A 23,771-nucleotide genomic window follows, 5' to 3' on the forward strand; every position below is an offset into this window, starting at 1 on the left:
ATCCTTCCTGTTTAACAGACTTGAAATTCATTCAATCAATCTCGTCACTGTCCTCAGGGCCTTTGTCATTAGTAAGACATTACTAACGTCTTACTAAGACATTACTTCATTAGTAAAATAAGGAGACTTCATTAGTAAAACAATCCTACAATAATCCTTTAATACTCTAACATCTTAAACTCCTAAGACAGAATTCAAAACAGAGTTTTTATTTGGATTACACAGCATAATAAAGTACCAGTTTAGAAACCTGATTTTACAACCAGAGGCATTTTTCTAAAATCTAAAAGAAAAAGTGGCAGGGCTCCAAGCTGGCTTGAGAAGTAGCAATTCTGAACCAAAAGCTTGGAGTTAAAATATTTTGGGAAAAAAATTAGTACAAATAGATAAGAATGGAATCTATCATGTCAACAAAGCCAATTTTACAGAGAAAATAGGAAATTTTACATGATAAAATTTGGGAAGAAGAGAGAGAGTCTAAGAGTCATTGTTCCTCTTTTCTACTTAAAAAGTTCTTTCATTTTGAAATATATCACACACAAGAGTATAGAAAGCAGAGATGGCATAACCTGTGGGTTAAGAACATGGGTTCTGGAATGAGAAACCCAGCTCCACCCTGGGCACGTGCTCGAGTCTTCCTGGCCTCAGATTCCCCACCCGGGGATAACGGCACCCACCTCACAGGACTGTTGTGAGGATTAACTGAGTCAATGTGTGTGAGGGCCTGGGAAGCATAGTTGGCACATTATATAAATTATGTACTACTGCTATTATTACTGCAAAACAATGTATAGGTACAGTTTAAAGAATAAAACACACTGGTACATACCGTTACTTAGCAACTCAGAAGCTCTCAGGAGGACCAAATCCAATCTCAGCCCCACCTCCCCCGCCAGAAATAACCATCCTGAATTTTGTGTTGACCTTTCCTCACTCTTCAAGACAATCAGGACATTGTAATAGATGACACGTTTTGTGAAATGAAAAACCTGAAGCTAAATGTTTCTAAAGCTTAAATTCATTAAAGTAAAAGTCTATATTAGAAATCCACAAATTTACCTGAAACACATCTTTGCTCGTATTGCTGGCTTTCTCCCATCCACACTCCTCAAGTATGGTCAGATTGTTGAATTTCTGGCGTAGATCCTGTATCTGTTAATAAATGAAGCACAAGTTTATCAGATTAATGCTAACCATATTAAATTTACAAATTAATGCCCAAAAGCTTCAAACAAATTGACAACGACTTGGACTGGTGACATAAAATTAGACTGTCATTGTCAATTTTGTATTCAAATGAATTCTTATGGTAAAATTGTTCATTGTTATTTTATGTTAAAAATCTACATAAAGGATGTCATATGTGAATAACTCCCAAACTATTTTGATGACTAAAATGGTAGGAGAGATATCCTAAATTATACAGTGTGAACACAATCTCTCCGTTTTTTTTTTGTTTTTTTGTTTTTTTTTTACAGTTTATTTATCCCTTCTCCTACTGAGGAGCATATCCATTGCTTCCAAGTCTTGGCAATTATGAACAATGCTGCTATAAACATCTGTGCACATGTTTGTCTGGACACAGGTTTTCAGCTCATTTGGGCAAACACCAAGGAGCGTGACTGCAGCATCGTATGGTAAGACTCTGTTTAGTTTTGTAAGAAACTGCCAAACTGTCTTCCAAAGTGGCTGCACCATTTTGCACCCCCACCAGCTATGAATGAGTGCTCCTGTTGCTCCACATCCTCACCAACATCCGGTGCTGTCAGCGGTTTGGATCTTTGCCATTCTAATAAGTGTGTACTAGTGTCTCATTTTACTTTTAACTGGCAATTCTCTAAGGGCATATGATGTTGAGCATCTTATCTTTTCATACACTTACTTACCATCCATCTGTCTTCTTTGATCAAGTGTCTGTCTGTTCAGTTCTTTTGTCCATTTTTAAATCAGGTTGCTTGTTTTATCATTGTTGAGTTTTAAGAGTTCTTTGTATATTTTAGAAAACAGTCCTTTATCAGATAGGTCTTTTGCAAAAGTTTCCCCTAGTCTGTAGCTTGCCTTCTCTTTCTCTTGACATAATCTCATTTTATTTTCATTTTTATTGTTTTGGTGAGGAAGATCGGCCCTAACATCTGTTACCAATCCTCTTCTTTTTTCGCTTGAGGAAGACTGGCCCTGAGCTAACATCTGTGCCAGTCTTCCTCTATTTTGTACGTGGGTCACCACCACAACATGGCTTGATGAGTGGTGTAGGTCCATGCCTGGGATCAGAACCCGCAAACCCTGGGGCAATGAAGTGGAGTGTGCCAAATTTAACCACTATACCACTGGGCTGACCCTGGCACAATCTCATTTTAAAGGATTCAAATAATATACATACTAGCAGGATGGGAATGTATGATCCCATCCTTCTGGTATTTCCAATCTCCTCAAAGTGGTAACCACTGTCAACAGTTGGGTAAATATGCTTTGAGTCTCTGTTTATACAAATAGGTACTCTATTTGCATTTATACAAATAGGTACTCTCAATCTCCCTTTCTCAAAAAAATTTAAATGTCAAAAAGACTCAGGATTACACTTATGACCAATTGATTTTCAACAAAAGTGCCAATGCAATTCAGTGAGGAAAAGATAGTTTTTTCCAACAAACAGGACTGAGAAAAGTGGATATCTGCAAGAAAAAATATGAATTTGGGCTCTTTCCTACACCATACACAAAAATGAACTCCAGAGCCAGCCCTGATAACCTAGTGGTCAAAGTTCAGTATGCTGTGCTTTGACAGCCCAAGTTCAGTTCCTGGGTGTGGAACCACATGACTTGTCTAGCAGTAGCCATGCTGTGGTGGCAGCTCACACAGAAGAACTAGTAGGACTTACAACTAGAATACACAATTATATACCAGGGCTTTGGGGAGGAAAAAAAAGAGAGGAAGACTGGCAACAGATTTGCTCAGGGCAAATCTTTCCTAGCAAAAAATAATTAATCACAACTTAATTTTTTTAAAAAATGAACTCCAAATGTTCACAGACCTAAGTGAAAGAGATAAAGCTTTTAGAAGTAAACATAAGATAAAATCTTTGTGACCTATGGTTAGGCAAAAAGAGTTCTTGGAAATAATGCCAAAATCACAACATTAAAAAAATTGATAAACTGAACTTCATCAAAATTAAAAACAGCTGTGTTCCAAAAGATACCATTAAGAAAATTAAAGAACAAGCCACAAACTGGGAGGAAATATTTGCAAATATTTCTGATAAAGGACTTGTATCCAGAATATACAAAGAACACTTACAACTCAATAATAAAAAGACAGACCCAATTAAAAATGGGCAAAAAGATTTGAATAGATATTTCACCGAAGACGACATACAAATGTCTAATAATAAGCACATGAAAAGATGCTGATCATCATTACTCATTAGGGAAATGCAAATCAAATCTACAATATGACAGTTCACACCCCACAGGATGGCCAATACTAAGAGAGACAGGAGCAAGCACTGGTGAGGATGCGGAGCAACAGGAGCTCTCACACACTGCTGGCGGGCACGTGAAAGGGTGTAATCAATTTGGAAAGCAGTTTGGCAGTTTCTTAAATAGTTAAACAGAAATTTACCACATGATCCAGCCATATCTACCCAAGTGAAAGAAAACATGCCCACATGAAGATTTGTAAGTGAATATTCATAGATTATTCGTAATCGTCAAATAGTGGAAATGTCCATCAACTGGACGATACAGACTGATGTCTCCATGAACCGCTACTCAGCCATGAAAGGAACAAAGTACAGGCATGTGCTGCAACATGGAGGAACCCCAGAGACACCACGCCGAGGGAAAGAAGCCACATACAAAAGACCACATATTGGGTGATTCTTAGAATGAAACGTTCAGAAAAAGCAAATCTACAGAGACAGTAAGGAGACTCGTGGTTGCTTGGGACTGGGAGTGGCAATGGGAACTGACTGAAAACAGGCAAGAGGCATCTTTCTGCGGTGAGGAAAACGTTCTAAGTTTGGATTGCAGCGACGGTTGCACAACTCTGTAAATTTACTAAACATCATTGACTTTTACACTTAGAATGGGCAGATTTTATCATATGTAGATTGTTTATCCTCAGTATAGCTCTTTAAAATAAATAAAAGCCCCAGGAGCCAACTTGAAGAGGCTCCCACTGGCCAAAACTGGGAAATGAGCATCACTAAAGATAATGACTGTAAAAGATGCCAACACAAATACTTTTAAATCCATAAAATAATTATGATACTAAGAAAGACAAAATTAATTGGTCACCATTGAAGGATGCTAGTGAACCAACTCATTATTATGTCAACTGGTCATAAAGTGACTCCATAAACACTATTCACTTCTGCGCCATATAATTACCAGAATATTGTGTTTCTTCACATTTTTCTCTAGACTTCATCATTGCTTTGCTTTTTGTTTGCTTAGTTTTTTAATGTATCTATCATCAATTTGCCTCTAAAGTCTGCACAGTATGTATAAATTCCCTCTTAATACAACTAGAAAAGCAAACCACTCGGGTATTCTGTTCCGTTCAGCCTCAGAGACAGTATCTCGCCGAGCCCCAGCCTCCTGCTCCAGTCTGAACAGCTGCTTCCTAAGCCTGCTGCTCACCCTCTTTACTCACCTCAGCCACAATTCCCTTAGACTTTTTGGGGATCTGTCCCAGCTCCTTCCCCTTTCTTGGCTTACTCCCTCATTTTTGTGAGGGCCGTTCTCAGTTTCCTGAGAAAGGGTGCCTGGGAGGTAAAATTTCAGACTGTGTGTGTCTGAAACATGCCTTTCCACCCTCAAGCGTGACTGGCTGGGTATACAACACCAGGCTGAGTGTTATTTTCCCCGAGAAGTTCGAGGGCCTTGTTCTCCCAGCTTTCGATGTCGCTGTTGAGAAATCTAGGGATATTCTGATTTTTGACCTTTTGTATGAAACTTGTTTTTGCTCTCTGGAAGTTTCTAGATGTTTCTCCTCATCCCAAGAGTTGTACAATTATATTTCATTGTGCATTGGTGTGTGTCTACACTGACATACAGTGCTAGGCACTCAATGGGCTCCTTCAATCTGGAATTCAGGTCCTCCAGTTCCAGGAAAATGTCAAACTATTTCATTGATCATTTCCTCTCCACTATTTTTTCTGTTCTCTTTTTCTGGAATCCCTGTTATTTGGATATTATACTTCCTAGACTGGTCCCCTTAATATTCTTATCTAGTCTCTCCTCTTTTATCTCTCTCTTTTTGCTCTAATTTATGGGAGATCTCAGCTTCATATTCCATCTTTCTAGTGAATCTTACATTTCTGCTCATATAGTTTTTAACTTCAAAGAGCTCTTGTTGTCGTTCTCTGAATGTTCTTTTTTGCATAGCTGTTCTCATTTGGCAGAAAAAATGCCTGGTCTCTTTGAGCATATTAACACTTGCTTTTAAAGTTCTTTCTCCTGGATCAGCCCACGGCCTCATCCAGACAGCTTCCTTCCTGTGCTGCTGCGGCCCCTTCTTCCAGGTTTCGGGCTGTCTGCAAATGTCTCATGGTTCTTGGCCACTGGTTCTTGAATTAGTATTTTATATGCTTATTTCTAAAATAAGCTCAAAAAGCTAGAAATTGTCATCTCCCTACCTTCACTGATTTTCCTAGTAACGGCCTCTATCAGCGCTTTCTACACCAGATTGGTATGAGGGCTATGTCTGACTCTGATAAAACTATAAACTCCTCTGGGGTAGAGAATGTGCCTATTTGTCAGCTCCTCATACAACGCCTGACACACAGCAGGGACAATAACTGCTCGATGGACCCAGCTACTGAAGACTCGTCCTCATTTTCGCACACATGGAATCATCACAGACTAGGCAACAGCTGAATAGAATCTCAATTTCCAACCCATATAGAAATTACCCTGACAGTATGCAGGAGGAGGGGACAGCAGCCATAAAATTTAGACAGTGCTTTACAGTTTGTAAAGGGGCTAATATCTCCTTTAATATTACAGATACCTAAGCAGCCTCTACTACTCCCATTTTACTACTGTTACCTCACTTCCAAAAACATGCGACTCGAAAGTTAAGCCATTCCAAATCCTGGCCACATACCTGAAGGCTGGCCATGTTCCAGAACCCATCCAGGTCTGCACAGGTGGTATCCTTTTTGCCTCATTTGTATTCCAAATTGTCCACCAGTTCTTCAAGCCGTTTGAATATTTCTGCCTTAAGGAGTCTTTTTTGACCAACTGCGAGGGGAATAAGATCTTCTGCTAAGGAAAAGATGAGATTTTTAAAAGCTAGAGAACAAAACAGGACCTTGATTGCAAGTCAGCCAGCTGATAAGACGACCTCACCCCAAATATCCTGGGGCTTCCAGAATCAAACTCTTACCTTAAAGCAAAACAAAAAAACATCGACTACAAAACTTTGTCATACCAATACTGAGCATTAACTGTCTGCTTCTGTTCCCACTAAAACGTAGCAATATTCATTCTCATATATGTTGCTACATAGTAAACAGCATTCTGCTCACCTTGTATTTTACAAGAATTCAACCTCAAACAACTCACTGTACATCAGCATCTAAGGACTTCACACAGCACACAAATGATTTTTTCTAAAAAGCTTCTCCAAATAAGATTAAGGAAATATCAGAAAATTTGTTCCATATTTATTTAGGTCATTTTCATTCAGAAAATATTTTGCATAATTAAACAATACTAGATATAGATGTCACTCAAAAAGTCATAAAAAATCTAATAATAAAATAGGCAAACGTTTAACTCCCAGGAATGATTGCTAACATTCTAATTACTTACACCTTATAAGTCATCTACCATTTTAGCACAGAGATACTAGTGAACGTATGTTGAGAAATGAAAAGTCTTGCTATTTTGATTAACAAAACTATAAAGTTCGGCAACACTAGATTTTTGTTTCAGATAAATGTAGACATATTAAAATAAACAATGCAGAGCCACCCTGGTGGCCAAGTGGTTGGGTCCATGCACTCACCTGCAGCAGCCCAGGGTTCACTGGTTCAGATCCTGGGCCCAGACCTACACACCGCTCATCAGGCCATGCTGTGCTGGCATCCCACGCAGAAGAACTAGAATGACCTACAACTAGGATATACAGCTATATGTCAGGGCTTTGGGGAGAGGGAAAAAAAGGAGGAAGACTGGCAACAGATGTTAGCTCAGGGCCGATCTTCCTAAAAAGAATAAATACATAAATAAAATAAAATAAACAAAGCTAAGACAAAAAACATAAATGTTCCCTCCCCTTTGTTTGGAATCTATACTTCAAGCTTCCTTTCCCACTCAAGGCAGTCGGTCAATATTAATTCCTCTCTTTCATATCAGAGAATCTTTCTAAAATTATGACATGTTTCAGCTTTACAAATGTTTCTCATACTAATATCTAAGTATTAGCAATATGACACTTATACAATAGCGATTTTCCAGAGCTGATGCTTATTTTATGAACTGTGATATATTAAAATCCATAAATACAAGTTGATATCCTATACATGTCCATCTTTCTACACCTAAAACTTACGTGGATGGTTAATGCCAAGAGCAACTTTCCAAGCTAATATTTCTAGTTCTTTCCGTTCTCATTTATCAGAGATGAAACAGAAAGAACCAGACATGCCTGAGTTCTGTCTTTACTTCTGGTATTGCCCATGGAACTGAGACCAACCCAACTGCCCAGAGTAAGTTGAAGCTAAACCCTGTAAGACTGGAATTACAGTGTCAGGGCCTCACAGATTCTAATTAGTAGGCTTTGCTTGTCCAAGGGCGGTAGTTCTCAACACTGGTCAATTTTGCCCCCCAGGGGACATCTGGCAGTGTCTAGAGCACCTTTGTCACAAACCAGAGGAGTGCTACTGGTCTGGGACGTTACACAACATCCTGCGATGCAGAGGACGGCCCCACAACAAGAATTATCCAATCTGAAATGTCAGTAGTGCAAGTTGAGAAACCCCGGCCCAAGATAAATTGACTCTGTCTCTTTATAAAAAGCATCTTAGCAGGAGAAACTGAGGATAGTTTTTTTTCTTAGAAGAAAAAATTAGCTGTTTATATCTAATGAAAACTTAATTAATGAGAAAGGAGACTTGTCTTAGATCCGACATTATTTAGTTGGGTAAATTGCTTATTATCTCAATGTCTCAGTCCAACAACACGGTGGACTAGCTCATCTCTAAAATCCCTTACAATCATAAAACCTTACGTTCTACAAACAGCTGAAGTGGCTCTGAAATATACTCATTCATAATAGAACAAATGAGTATTAAAAGTATAGGAAGATAATATTTCTCCTCTATTTGATTGTCAAAGCCCAAAAAAGTGGTTAGTACTGTATTGGAAAAGATGTGAGAATCTCCTTGCTACATTCACTCAAGAACATAGTATGTCATCATTTCCTGTGTGATGTGGAGCGTTGGGGCCTTTCTCCAGATGCAGTCCTCTGATCTGTGTCCAAGGCATTTAGGTGACATGGCTTTTAGGTTCCCAAACAGGAACTCTAATTTTCAGTCTTCATAGTTGGAGAAACATAATCCTATCTTATGATTTAGTGGGCCAAGGAGCCTACCATCATCTCCCTCTATCCTTCTTTTGTAAAATAAACATTAACTTAGTTTCTTTGTTTGAAAAAAAGGTATGATAAAATAGGAACTCCCATATTTTGCTGAGGGAATGTAAATTGAGGTCTTTATTTATTTGCACAGGAGAGGATTGAAAAGCATCCAGGCTTGTTTTTTGCAGGCTTGACAGTAATACTACCAGACTGAACTCAATGGAAACAACCAGCAACAGGGACCTACTAAGTAAATCGTGGTGTAGCCATACAATTGGATACCATGCGGCCATTAAAACACACACAAAAACAGCATGAGAAAGTTCTTAAAGGACTAAAATGGAATATCTCCTACATTTAACATTAAATGAAAACAGAATAGTATGCTACTGTTTACATTTAAAAAAAGTTTATCTACATATGCATTATGTATCTCTGGAAGAATTCACAAGAAATGAATAACACTTGCCTCTGTGGAAGGTTCGAACTGTAGGGTTGGGAGCAGAGTTGGAAAAAAGGCTTCTCACTTGTACCTCTTTCTATCTTTTAAGTTAGCAACCACATGAATATACTAGCCATTGAAAAAGATTTTTAATTTAAAAGATAAATAAAAATCACTCAAGGTCAGTTTCCTCCTAATTCATCTACGTATTATATTAAGGTTAAAATAGTTTAATTTTGGTTTTAAATGTCTAGACATTAATACAAAATGCTTACACTGGGAACAAACGCACAGACCTGAAATGCAGCACATGTCGCTGCTGAGATGTCTGATCCTCCTTTATTTCAAGTGATGGGACTTCTTTTATTGGAAAGCCATGTAAATTTTCAGTAGTAGTTTCATTTTTATTTAAGACACGATCTATAGATTAAAGAAAACATTACATATACATTTCAAAGCAGCAACTCCTATAACGACATCCCCCACAAGACAAATTTCTTAAATCCTTCAATTTTTTCAACATTGAAATTTAAAATTGTAAATAAATTTAAAATTTAAATAAAATTTTATTTCTGCCTCAAAGATTTCATTCATCAGATCTCCTTTTACAGTGTCTCTCAATGTTCTTCATCTCTTGAAATTTACATTTCGGTCCTCCTCTCAGTCTGCAGTCCTCATTCCAGCTCTGTTTCCAGATAGCCCTCCCCATGCTTTTCCGTCTCTTCTGACCCTGAGATCACACCCTGAGCTACATGGTGAGACACATGGTGGAAAAGACTCTAAACGATCTCTGATAAACCATAACCCAGAGAAACAAGTAAAAAATTCATGAAAATACCATACCTGTGCTCCCAACTGTCAGAGAACTCAAAGGACGGCGTAATTCGTCGGAATCTTGATGTACTGAAGTTTCACTTTTGTGTGCCAACATTTCTTTTGTTACTTCTGGAGCCTCATCACTAAGCAAGAGCAAAAATACACTTCGTAAAACATGAACCCATACATCTCACTGAAGGATTTCAAAATTATGTTGTTTTTTAAAAACATGGGATAAAATAGAAATATGTTTCTGTTTTTTAAAACATGTCTAATCTAGAGGGAAAAACCGTAAACACCTCCAGCGGGAAGGCCCGTCTCTGCCCCCTGTGATGAGATCCACAGATGCAAAGCCCTCTCAACCGGACATACACACTTAGGAGTCTCAGATGCCGCAGAGCAGTTCTCGGTCAATCTGCCGCCAGCCAGCCTTTGGAAAGCAACCTTGCCATTTCTTGTAAAGATTCAAACTGATTTTTTCTCCCCACTTTACAAGTTAATCATTTTGTCTTTTGAGATAGCTTTTATAAAGTAGTACTCAGTAAAAAAAACACAAACAAAAAAATCCAAACCATGTCTGAGCTGCAGTATAGCAATTTCTTCTTTCTAAAAATTTATTTCTAAGTGTTGCAATTAAGTCACTTCTTAAAAGCAAAAAAAAGCAAATTGAATCGTGAAAATAATAATGCACAGAAAATATCAAATCTGTCAAATACATTATTGTATCCTTCTGAAAAATTTTTTGGAGAGGTCAAATTTTCATGATTTGTAATGAACATAGTTTACTAACTAAATAACTTAAAAAGCACAGGCCAAATTTAAGAAAGGCATTCGTTCTCCATGTCAGCAAGGAATTCATTCATAACATCTCATTCTGTCACTGGCTGTCAAAGTAGCGGTGCTTGTTGGAGTCTAGGTGTTACGTCATAGCTCTTCAGACCATCTGGTGGCCGAAACAGAAAATCTACTGGTGCGAAGGATGGCCTCCCTTTCACTTCTGCAGGATTTGTCTCAGGTAACTTTTCCACTTTGGATAAGACTCCATCTGGATCCCTTCCGTTTGTCACACTGGTTTGTGATTCCAAAGTATTTACTTCGCTATCAACTTTAAAAGACATGACCTGGATGTGAATAAACAGAATAGAGTGAGAGTCTCTCTTCTTGGGATATATTCCACCAATTTTTTAGGCCCGAAAATGTGAAAGTTAAGAGATATATCCCACGTACATAATTTAAGAAACAAAAACAAATACAATTAAATGTTTACATGGAGTCAGAAGACCAGCTACATAAACCATTGCTATGGTCCAGAAAGAGGGAGAACCAATCCATATTAAAAAAACTATGTAATAGGTTTTAGGTATTACCAAAAATTAAAATATATGAAAACTAAGGTGGAAAAATTCACTCACCTAACAAATACGTATCTTTTTACTTAAATTATGTTGATAATTACAAAGGTTTGAGAATCAGAAATCCAATGTTTATTGGATTACCAGTATTGTCAAGGACAAAATCTTTTTTAATAACTTTGGATTATTATAAATAAGTTTATCATATGAGCAAAACTATTTTTCAATGTGGCACAGTAAGATTAACCATATAAAATGTGAAGCGTATTTTCTTTTTCAAGTCAATTTGTTATTTGGTAGTTTTTTTTTTTACTGTAATATAATTGGCATACAACATTACATTAGTTTCAGGTATACAACATGATTCAATATTTGTATATTGTGCAATGATCACCCCAGTTAGTCTAGTTAACATCCATCACCATGCACAGTTACAAATTTTGTTTTCTTGTGATGAGAACTTTTAAGATCTACTCTTAGCAACTTTCAAATATACAATATTATTAACTGTAGTCACCATGCAGTACATTACATTCTCTACTTACCTATTTTATAACTGGAAGTTTGTACCTTTCAACCACCTTTGCCAATTTAATCCACTCATTTCAACATAATTTTTAGAGGTTTCTACGTTTCTGAGTTTTAATGAGATACGTATTTCTACCCGGACTAGAGGTTAAGGGTAACACTGTGCTTGAGGCCTGTGTGGCTGCAAAGGTAGACACTAGCGATAATCCTTAAGGAGAAAACCAACCTTGAGGGAGGAGCTGTGAGGTCCAGCTGCTCGCCTGTGAAGATCACCCTGTACTGCCTTCCTTGGAGGATCTATGTCTGATTTTTGGTAAGAACCTAGCCAGGTTTCTTACACTTTGGCATAACTTTTTTTTTTTTTTTTAAGGCTAAGGAATTATAGCATGGATTATAAATTAAGGGATTGGGTCCTCGAAATGGTGGCTCTTTTTGAAGACTCTACCAGGCACTATGCTAGATGCTGTCAGAAACGTCAGGTGATTTCATTCTTGAAACTACTCTGTGTAGATATTACATGTTACAGCTGGGAGAACAAACTCATAGCTTCCCCAAGATTATATAGCCAATTGGAAGCGAGACAATAGGCAAACTCAGGCCTAGCTGAATCCAGAGTCAACGCATTTCACCCACTGCACCCATCTCCTAGCCGATGCTCACATGAAGGTTTCCGTCAGCTGTGTTTTTATTTTCTCTCTTCTGTTAACCAAACTACACATTCTCTACCTATAAGGTTTTAAAGATGAGACACCTCACAAACCATAACAGTAAACCCTCTTGACGCTTCCTTGTGCTTCAAGAGGTTTTCACACACGTGGAGGTTAACCTCTTGAAGCAGTTTTGTAAGCTTAATTTCAGCTTCATGAAAATAAAAATGAGATTTTCCAAATGTCTAGAAATAAACAGATACTTATACTCTACCTTGCCTGGTTCTTCTTCGATCTTTTTGGCAGGCCTTCCTTGATCTGGTACTTTTCTTTCTGTTATATTATCTAAAATAAAAATGACATAACAGATCCATTTTGACTAGATAGAAAATTCTGCATTAAAAATGCTAGGTAAGGAGCCGGTCCAGTGGCATAGCAGCTGAGTTCATACACTCCACTTTGGTGGCCCGGGGTTTGCTGGTTCAGATCCTGGGCATGGACCTATGCACTGCTTATCAAGCCATGCTGTGGCAGCTGTCCCACATATAAACTAGAGGAAGATGGGCACAGATGTTAGCTCAAGGCCAATCTTCCTCGAAAAAAATTAAAAAGTACTAGGTAATTTGGGAAAGAAAAAAGGCAACAATATGAATCTATGCCTTAATGGATTTTATGATTAAAAGTCATTTTAAAATATCCTATTTAAAATACCCTATTTAAATACGATAAATACAGATAAAACTTCCTGCCAAGTATAGGATATCTGTTTACAAAACCAAAGGTGCTAAAGTATTTTACCTTTTGCCTCTGACTATCAAATGCATATTTATTATAGAAAATCAGGAAAAGCAAAGCGCAAAAAACATCACCCCAGAGGGGCTGGCCCCGCTGCGCAGCAGGTAAGTTCACGCTTCTGCTTTGGCAGCCCAGGTGCTCAGATCCCGGGTGCGGACCCACCCACTGCCTGTCGAAAACATGCTGTGGTGGGTGTCCCACATATAAAGCAGAGGAAGATGGGCACGGATGTTAGCTCCGAGCCACTCTTCCTCAGCAAGAAAGAGGAGGATTAGCGGCAGATGTTAGCTCAGGGCTAATCTTCCTCAAAAAATAAATAAATAAAAATCACTCAAGATGACCTTATTCAGAAATCATCACTGCTGACAATTCAGGGTATGCTTTTCCAGTTTTTTTCCTATGTTCACATATTCACATACATATTTTAGAATTGTGATCACACTGTTCAGAATTGGACCTGTTTTCTTTGCCCACTTAATACATCCTGGACCATGTCATGAAGTGTCTTTCACAGGATCGTTCTTAAACGCTACACTGTATTCCACCAAACAAATGGGCTGTAATTTACTGGGGCCATTAATCTTCACTTTGTGGCGCTGCCCACCGGTGCACATGCTTCACCGCTTGAGCGCCCACTGTGTGCTAACTGGATGGTGGGGCACTGAACCTGTCTTCGGGACCTGGAATCTCCCGTTTCCTCCTCGCCTACTCAAAGAAGTACACGATGACTTTAAAAACTGAACACGAAAAACCTCAGGGACCAGAGCATTCTACTTCAGCCACTGATGAAGGAACAGTTCTCACCACGTGCCGCTCGCGTGGCCGGCACAGCCAAGGCTGCTCCCGCAGAGGCTACACTGGCGGTGCCTGCCCCCGAGGTCTGCTTCGCTCTTTGAGTCATCGACCGAGTGGTTCTCACGCACGTGGGCATTGCAGGCTGCCCTGCTGCGGGAACCATGAAATTAAATGCTTTCGGTAATTACTAAAGCATTGTTGCGGCAACGTCAGAGCTTATAATAATAAGCTACCTTTTTCTCGTTGGACACTTTCTTTTCAGAGGTTTGTCTTTGACCAGATCGTGTTGCTCGAACATCACTCCTATTAATGATCTATTGAAAAGATTAGGTGGTATGTGATTTAATTGCTTGATGAATCAAATTACCACATTTTCAATCGGTATTTTGACCCCTCATCTGAAATCTATTGTAAATGACCCAGCAAAAAATCCACCACCCCAAATAAGATGAGATGAAAAAAGTTTTCCATTATATAGATTTCCTTACAAACTTTTTGTAGAATCCTAGAATTTTGAAAATGCTAATAGCCTAAGCTATTCTAAATAGCTGACTATAATCTTCTGAGAGTCCTTAAACATACCAGCATGTTTTCGCTTCAAAACTTTTGAATTTTGTCTGGAAAAATCTTCTCCTGGATAGAAAACTCTTCCCACAGTGCACTCTGCAACTTCCTTGGAGACTGCATTCAAAGCGCCACCGTCTCAGTGAGGCCCCATCGGAAGCTCACCCTGTACCAGCTTCAATACTCCCCATCTGCCTTCTTTTTTTTTTTTTATTTCCCGCATAATACTTAGGACCATCACATACTATATATTTTTCTTTTCATTGCCTATCTCACATGTAAGCTCCATGAAAACAGGGAATGTTGCTTTATTCATTACTATATCCTAGAGCCTAGAGGAACATGGCAGTGACTCAATTTATTGAATACGTGAAACGGAGCCTTCTCACCTGATAAAGAGACATGCTATTTACCTCCTTGCCCACTTCACTTTATTTTAGTAATCGTCCTATTAACTTTGTCCATAATGGTGTTCTGAAGACCCGTAAGTTTATCCCCCACCCTACGTGCTTTATATCCCTATCTGCATTTTATAGTGACATGGATGCATAATAGAGCCCAGTAAACAAACAGAGTGACACACAGAGTTGGTATAGATCTCATAAGGGATGTTTGGCAATGAATATTTCAAGTGAGTACTTCCTTAGCATCTAGCCAAAACTGCTCTATGTCACCATGCCAATAACAGGGAGTTTGGTACTGTTAACTCTAGTAAAATAATCACTCTGATTGAAGCTGATAATAGATTTAAAATGAATTTACTTACTCTGAGAAAAGGAGCACGATTCATCATTTTAGTAACAATTATCTACTATCAACTTCACCCTAGTCAGCTCCATTTGGGCTTTGGCCTTTGACCTGGCAATCCATACAAGATGGAACAGCATTAAAACAATCAAAAGCAGACAAAGTTAAAAAAAATGAACTGCCATAATTTACTTCCATGTCTCATTACAAAATAAAGTCTCCATTTTAAAGTTAAATTTTACCCTTAGTCATCCAACCCTTAATCATTTATGGCAAAAAGATACTTGCTAACTTAAATTACTCTCTTTTCTGGTTCTGGTTTGATTTAAATTATGCTTAAAAGCCTCAAAACTTACTCATATTTCTCAGTGAGCACAAAGGAGAAATTTCATACTATATTTTCCAGGTATTAGAATCCTTGTTAATATGATGAACTGGAAATATTTGGAAGGGGTCAATGAAGAAACTAGAGTATTAAGATCTCTTCTCTCCTGTTTATGAAAAGATACTGCACAGCTTACTTTCTTAGCTTTGACAGTTTGCCTTCAAATCCAATGATTGTGCACTTGTCCTCTGTCCATAAGAAAATGGAGACCTGATCACAAAGCAAGGAAGAAATCCAGCAAGAGAAGGATTGATTAAAAGTGATAAGTTATTTATCAACTCTAAAATTCCTGAAGAAGCACAATCAGACTTCTTCTGTAGATTAGAAGCCACTTGCTTCTCCAAATCTCAGGGAAGATCTAGTGCTGAAGAAACGAGGCACAAAGTAAACAATATTCAGCGATGGCTATTGTCTAAGTAGAATAAAAAACTACTGGTGAATCGTATTATTTAACACAACAATGTGTGTCTTTTTCCCCCTACATATAACACTTTGTAAATAGCTGTTTACAGTTTAGACCAATGACTGGTGCCTTACATACTCTTGAGAAGCCAGATTAAATTCAGCCCCTTCCAAGAGGTCTTCTCTGATGTTCCTCCAAACAGAAACAATCTCGCCCTCCTCGAACACATACACACCATATTTTTCTGTATCTTTCCACCTTGAGCTACATTCTACTAATTTTGGTCACTTCCACCTTATCCTAAGGTCACATGCAGAGTAATCAAAGGTCTCTCAAATCAATGACATTCCTGAAGCAAACAAAAACAGGCGATATCTTGAGCTTTTATATTATTCAATTCTTATTTAAATCAGGAATGAATACACAGCCAACAAGAGACGACCTTGAAAAGAGCAAATCACCAGTGACTACCTAATTTACAAATCCAGCTGCCTGTGTTCAAACTTCATCCCCCTTAACTCATGGATCATTCTCTTCTTTAGATCACCCCTCCTCCAGCTTCTGTCCTGTTTTAGCTCTCCTGCCAATCTGACCTATCACTGGTACCTGACTTCTGCCCACTTGAAGGTGCTCTCTAGACCTCACTCTTTCACAATGTGTATATCTTTACTGGAGTGGTCTCATTTAGCCCTACAGCTTAAACCCCCATCCATACTCCCAATATCATATCCTAAATCCACCACTCAGCATGGATCTCCGTCCTGATTTTCAAATTTTTATTCCCAACTGCCTGTTATCCAGATGGCCCAAATGAGCTGCAGAAAAAGCAGGAAAAGCATTATCAATATGCACCCACTTAGGCATGTTCCTTTTCCTGGCTTCCACCCCTCTTTTAGCTGCAGCACAATTTATATGGTTGCTCAAACTAATTTATCTTCAGAATCATCTTATCTCCGACTCTTCAATTTCCTTCACCCCTCACCATCTGCTTGGTCCCCGTCAAATTTATCTCCTGAGATGTCTCACACCTGTTTCTTCCTTTAAGCCCACTGCCCCAGTCCCCTTATCCTGTCTCATCTATTCCATCACGACAGTCTCACTACAGTCTTCCTACCTATAAGTTCTTCCCCTTCCAGACTACGATCTTCCAGCCTAGGGTAATCTTCCTGAATTATTAATCTGATCATGGTACAAGCTCATGTATAAGCCTCTCTTGACTCTCCGCATCCGACAGGGTGGACGCCAGATCCTTCGCCCGGCCTTGCCCGTCCAGCCTGGCTCTGACTGCTTTGCTAGTTTTATCCCGTGTCAACCTACCTATGGCTGCACCGAGAGACCTCATCTCCATCTTCTGAACTATTAGGATGTCACTCCCAGCTCCTGCCAACTAGCTAAGTGAATAAAGGGACTACAGGGAAAGGGTTGTTTTAGTCATTTAAACTCTCAAATAATCGCTTCTTGGCCTCTTGGCTAAGATCAAGTATAATCTCTTAAAGAAAAGTCTGGTTAAGAACTATTCCTGAATATCAAGTTATGATACTAAATTTACCTTTTTTGGTTGGTGTGCTGGTATTCATGAAAGAAAAATAGTCTTATCATGTCTATAAACACACACTATAAATGGTCATCGCTGAAGGTTTCTCAATTTTTTCAGTCGCTTTTCCTCTACGTATTTCTGGAACATTTGTCTTCGTTGATCACTTAGAAGAGACTTTGCTGATCCTAAGCAGGGGGGAAAATAGCATATAAAACATTCAAATAAAAAGTTATCCAAATGTCTAAAATACCATTATCTAACTTCAACAGCTGCTAAGCAATACTTTCAGTAACTTCGTATTGATTCCTTAGCACGCTAACCACACAAGTCATTTCAACCCCTGTTCTTTCAAAATTTCTCTCCCTTTTGCCTTCTCTTGTTCACAAATTAACTGCTTGCCATCCCCTAGGCATCCATTACTTCACTTTTAAATTAATTAACTTCTATGATCACCCACCTCCAAGCTGACCTCCAACAATTCTCACCTCCTGGTAGTCATGCCCTTGTGTTGTCCCCTCCACACAGAATAGGGCTGAGCTGTGTCACCAAGAAAAGTGTGGGAATGATGGAGTGTGGCTTCCAAGACTGTATCATTAAAGACAGTGCAGCTTGGCCCTGCTCTCTCTCAGATCACTTGCGCTGGGGAAGTCAGTGGCCATGTGAAGCCTTAAGGAGATTCAGGCAGCCCTATGGAGACACCACATGACGAAGAACTAAGGCCTCCTGCCAAAAGCCAGCATCGACTTGCCAGTCATGTGAGTGAGTCATCTTGGAAACAGCTCCTCCAGCCTCAGTCAAGCTTCAGAGGCATCCCTGGATGACACCTTGACCTGTCAGATTCCTTATCTCCCACCTGTGATTCTCAACTCAGGTTTCTACTATGTATTCTCATGTTTATTTAAACTTGTTTGAAAAATGTGAGTGGCTACTATGTACCAGACATTTTTAGGAAGTAAGAATAAGAGAATTTCTGCCCCTGAAGGGCTCACAGTATCGTGGGGGAGATGAGCACAGTTTCAATTTGGTTTAGCATGGAATGAAGACTACGAGAATGCACAATCGAGAATCAGTATAAACCTGTCTGGGGAGGTCAGGAAAGGCTTGTCAGAAGAGAGAATACCCGAGAAGGTTTCTGAAGAATGAGAGTGCGTTTGCCCACTGGGTGAGGGTTTAAAATAATCCAGGGAGATGACTGCACAACTCAGTAAATTTACTAAACAAAAGGCATTTACTTAAATGGGTGAATTTTATGGTATGCAAATTCTACCTCAATAAAGTTGTTTAAAAGAAATAATCCAGGCAGAGAACAGAAGATGCGAAAGCTCAGATGATGAAGTGGTTAATCATCGATGAAACCCCTATATCCTCAACTTCCCTGAAGTTCCTCTTCCCTTCATCTCTTGATCTAACCGTAACCTGGCTCTCCCCTGAAGACAACGCTCCCCTAGTTGTCCTCTCAAGTGGTTGACTGTTTTCTTCTCCCACAAAGGTCATATCACTGGGCCTGAAGCGGGCCGGGGTGGGGGGTGGTCCCTCATTGCTGTTTCTCAATTATTTCTTCCTCTTCACTAAAACAGCCCAGCTTTATATTTCACATCATCAGACCATACTAGACAGCACCCTGACTTGCCATCTATAGATGGCAAGTTCTTCTCTCAGTATTTTACAACTTAGTAAATGGCCACTCCATTTTTTTAGTTGCTCAGGCCAAAACCCTTAGAACCATCCTGACTTTTCTTTATCAACCTACATCCACTCTATTAGGAAATCCTATTGGTTCAAACTTCAAAATGTAACCAGAATGAAACCACCCAGGGTTGCCGTTCCCACTGTGGTCAACCATGAGCTAAATTATTGCAGTTATCTCCCAGCTGGTCTTCTGGAGGCCATGCTGGTCACCCTACCATCCGTAAGTGATGCTTTAAAACATAAAGCAGATTATAAACACACTAATCCAATAATGGCTTCTCATGTCACTCAGAGTAAAGCTGGTCTCCCTGTAAAGAAGGCCCTTGGGCTGCATATTTCACTGGTCCTGGAAAATGACAAAATTGAAGCAGTGAACATTTAAACAACTTGAGACCTGATTTAGCTACAAAACTTCTATTTTAATGTCCCTTATCAATTAATCTTGTCAACACTTATCTTATTCAAACTCCAGAAGTCAGAACTTACAACACTCCACAAGCGAATGGAACTTTCACAGCCTTTACCTTAAATAGGAAGTATTTAGTCATAGAAAATATCAAGTTATTTAGAATGGTATTTCAAAACTCCATTCTTCTGGTAAGTTTTTTTTTTTTTTTTGATGTGGAAGATTGTCCCTGAGGTAACATCTGTTGCCAAAGCTTCCTCTATTTTGTTTGCTGGATGCTGCCACAGGCTTGAGGAGCAGTATGTAGGTCCACGCCCAGGATCCGAACCCACAAACCTCGGGCCGCAGAAGCAGAGTATGTGAACCTAACCACCACACCACCCAGCTGGCCCCTGGTCAAGGATTTTTTAACCTCAGGTATTAAACCAACTTTTTTCCCCTCTTCAAAGCAGTTAAAATTACAATAGCTCTTTACTTACTTTGCCTCACACTCATCTCTTCTGGAATAGGCTCTTGAGATGTCTCCTCTAATTCAAGATTTCTACCTTCCAAGGTTGGAAGGTTGACATCCGTCAAACCAGAGTGTCTTTTTCGTTCATATTTATCATATCTGTCTGCTTTCTGAGAGAGAAAACTCTCCTCAGCAATTTTAGTTCTAATCATCTCAATACTTAAATCCTTTCTCAGTTGACTGGCAAAATGTGATGCAGCCATCCTGCCAGGGAAAAGAAAGGTAGACAACTTATATAGATTTTCATATTATTTAAAAAATTAAGATTCCAGTTCACCTCCTGCCCCACCTCAGAGCATTCTGAAATAAAAAATTTTCAGTACAAAATGGAATAAATATACGACACTGCAGAGTGGGAAGAAAGTTATCAAAAGATAGTACGATCTATTTTGGGCTTCTACATAGGGCCTTGCTTGACAGATGAAGTGAAGCCCAGGAAGCTGTGGGCCATAACACAAACAAGAGGCTCTAGGCTCACCGCACAGCATTACAAAGTGACAAGAGTGAAGGAAAGGAGAGAATAGGGAAAGTAAGTGAAGGACAGTATACAGAATCGTTTCCTAACCTTTCCCTGTGATGAAGGCAGGCAGCCTGGCATTTTTTCTCAAGCCAAAAAACAAAACAAAACAAACACACGAGATGCCTATTAGACAGACAGGGATGATAAGCAGGCAGTTGGATATACAAGATTGAGCAAAAGATGGGATTTTAGAAGAACTACCATGGTGATACAGAAGGATAACCATAGTTTGCCATTTGAGGGCATAATGAAATTATTTTCGGCCATGTGAAAAATCATATTGTTTACCTGGCCCATACTCTTTTCTTAGAAAGATTCTTGAGAACGTGTTCAAGCAAAACAAGGGAGAAGGACAAGAAACAGGATGCCATGTGTTCCAGGAAATCCTTCATTCAAATGAGGAAAAGAATAAAGGAAAGTGGAAAGTCTAAGGGAGTCACCTATGCAGCTGGTATAGAAAAGAACCAAGCCCAATGGGAGAAAGATGACTGATTCTCCACAAGTGTTGCTGGCTCAAAAGAAAAAAAAAGAAAGAAAAAGGGGAAGGTCTGCAATAGGAAGATAGAAAAGTTCTAAGCACACTATACTCTTCAACAACAAGAATAACTGAGACAGTCCACTAGAAAACTCCAGATAAAAGAAAAATCTGCACAAGAAATGCAACCCATTAAAATGTTACATGATTTTAAGCAATCAACAGAGTATATAAAAAATGAGAATTCTTCTGACCTGGATGCTAATAACATTCTCCTGTAAGAGCCCAGGGGAAGTGACAAAGGACTCTACTTTTCAGTAAGCATGCTCCTCTACTATTTGACTTGCCACCTCCTGCAAGTATTAATGTGCTAAATGTTAAACAATAAACCATTAGTTATTTTAAAATACTGCATAGGACTATGCTCCACAAAGAGAGACAGGGTGTGTGCAAAAGCTCGAGTTAATAGTAAAGGCGTGTTTAATTGTCACCTAAACCAGCACAGGTGGTTAGTGTCATCGCTGTTACACAGGTGAGGGAGAGAACTGCCAACAGGCGCTGGAGCTGGGATCTCAAGCCCCGCAGCCTGGCTCTTCACATATAGGACATCTAAGTTCCCCTCTTGGCTGAGTGGAGTTTCTTCCAGCTTGAAAGTCTAGAATGCCTTCGTCTTGCTTGCCTAGAGGTTCCCAACCAGGGCGGGTTTAGTTGTCGCTGGCTCTGGGAGCAGCTACTGGAATTGAAGGTCGGGGCCAAGGATGCTAAGCATCGTCCCGCCCCAGAGGCCAATCACGGCCCAGTGGTGAAACGCTGACTGCTGCATAGATTATGGCAACAAATACTTACTCTTCTGGAGGACGGAGCCATCGGCTGCGGGAAGGACAGGTAAGTGGTCCTAGAGGAGCCTCCCCCAAGCGGCGTCCAGCTCGCCACTGCCCACCTCAGACCCTTCCAGACCTTCTAGGAGGAGGCGAGCCAGCGCCCTTCCTCCAGCTCCCAGCACTCACCTTCCTCAGGCAGCCTGTCGCGTGAAACCTCAGTCAAACCAAAAGGAAAGGAACGCTCCCTGTCTGGAGAGCCGCCGCCGCCGCCTCGGAGCAGTGCCGCCTACACCTCAGCCGCCCAGAATCCGAACTTCCCACACCCAGCCTCTGATTGGAGGGCCTTTGAGCAACCCCTGCGGGAAAGGGGCCCGCCCCTTCTCTCCCACGAGGCTTGCGATTGGTTCTCTCCCTGTGCTATTCGAACTGATTGAAAGGTGAACGCACGGTTCAAAGGATGGGCGGGTACGACGGGATTATGCCTGAGGGGCGGGGCCGGGGCGCAGGTGAGGCGTTAGGGTCCCTAATCCGACCGGAGCTCCAGGGCCCCAGCATCCGAGGAAAAATGAAAGCGCTCCTCGGAGCAGAAGGGATTCACTGTTTGCAGGGCTTTTTAACGTCCTTATTTAGTCACACAAATACAGCACAGCTTATTGGAACGTTTTCTTCACTTAATATTTTTTAAAAAGGGTTTACTACCGCAGATTTCTCCTTACATCGCTTAGCGTTACTTTCCAACATCGCCAGGCTTTTTTTTTCCCATCCGCTTTTTATTGAGGTAAAATTTAAATACCGTGGAAAGGATTGATCTTTTAGTGTGTGATTTGATGAGTTTTGCTAAACGTAAACAGCTGTGTAAGCACCACCCAATCGGGATACAGAGTATTTCCATCACTGAGAGTTCCCTCATCCCCTTTCCAGGCGCCCACTGTTAGGCAGCCAACCTCTGCTCTGATTTCCATCACCACACACATAAAGGGGGTAGGTCCTCTCCCAGGTGGGCCTTCTTTCTCTAACCATGCTTTCCAGATCCATCCCTACTGTTGCGTGATCAGGAGTTGGATTTTATTGCTGAAAAGTATTCCATCGAATACTTTGTCTACCCATTCACCCATTGCTGGACATCTGGATTGTTTCCGTTTTTAGCGATTATGAATAAAGTTGTGTGGAAATTAATAAATAGAAACTTCATTAAATTGGAGTCTTGGGGCCCAAAGGCGGAGCTCTCACACCCTACCTTCTAGCAGAGCCCAACAGGAAGAAGACAGACTTCTTCTTGACCAAGAAGCTCAGCCAATGAGAGACTATCACAACTCAGCTAGTGAAACGCTGCTATACCTCTGGACTCCATGTTTACAATGGCCGTCCCAACTTGCTCTTCCTCCCAGAATAGAGTTTCTCCTCCATGCTGCTAGCGACTTGCACCTGGCTCGAGATGGTTTCAGACTTTGAACTGCAATTCTTTCCTGGTCCCCCATAAACCCATTTTTGCTGGAGAAATAACTGACTGTCTGTTTAAGGTCAACAGTTGCTATAAACATTCTTGTACAAGTCTTTTTTGTGGGCATGTTTTATTTCTCTTGGGGAAATATAGATGTGGTATTTCTGGGTCATTCTGGGTATGCTTAACTTTATAAGAAATTGCCAAGCAGTTTTCCAAAAGAAAGCTGGCACATTGTTAGGAACAGAGAGGGTCATGGTGCAATGATAAAACATTCTATTCGCCAAGCTAGAGCAATTTTAAACATGTAT

The 23,771-nt window shown here is 39.9% G+C and overlaps 1 protein-coding gene across 9 annotated transcripts in view; it reads left to right on the forward strand.

The window, feature by feature from the left end:
* The window catches only part of LOC139039700 (serine/threonine-protein phosphatase 2A regulatory subunit B'' subunit beta-like), an 88,851-nt gene that overhangs the window by 21,887 nt on the left and 43,193 nt on the right, over positions 1 to 23,771 (forward strand). Inside the window, exons 3-4 of one of the 9 annotated variants that reach the window (XR_011501339.1) lie at positions 1,479 to 10,859; positions 12,095 to 12,203. The exons of 5 other annotated variants lie outside the window; for them this stretch is intronic. Coding sequence is in view for 1 of the 4 variants with exons in the window: in XM_070503912.1 (XP_070360013.1) it covers positions 17,295 to 17,423 (129 nt within the window). In the remaining 3 variants the exon portion in view is untranslated. Of the gene's footprint in view, positions 1 to 1,478; positions 10,860 to 12,094; positions 12,204 to 17,294; positions 17,456 to 23,771 lie in introns of all 9 variants that reach the window. 3 more of the 9 variants (XR_011501340.1, XR_011501341.1, XM_070503912.1) reach the window with 3 other exon arrangements.

Source organism: Equus asinus, unplaced genomic scaffold, assembly GCF_041296235.1.
Source record: "Equus asinus isolate D_3611 breed Donkey unplaced genomic scaffold, EquAss-T2T_v2 contig_803, whole genome shotgun sequence".
Taxonomy (NCBI): Eukaryota; Metazoa; Chordata; class Mammalia; order Perissodactyla; family Equidae; genus Equus; species Equus asinus.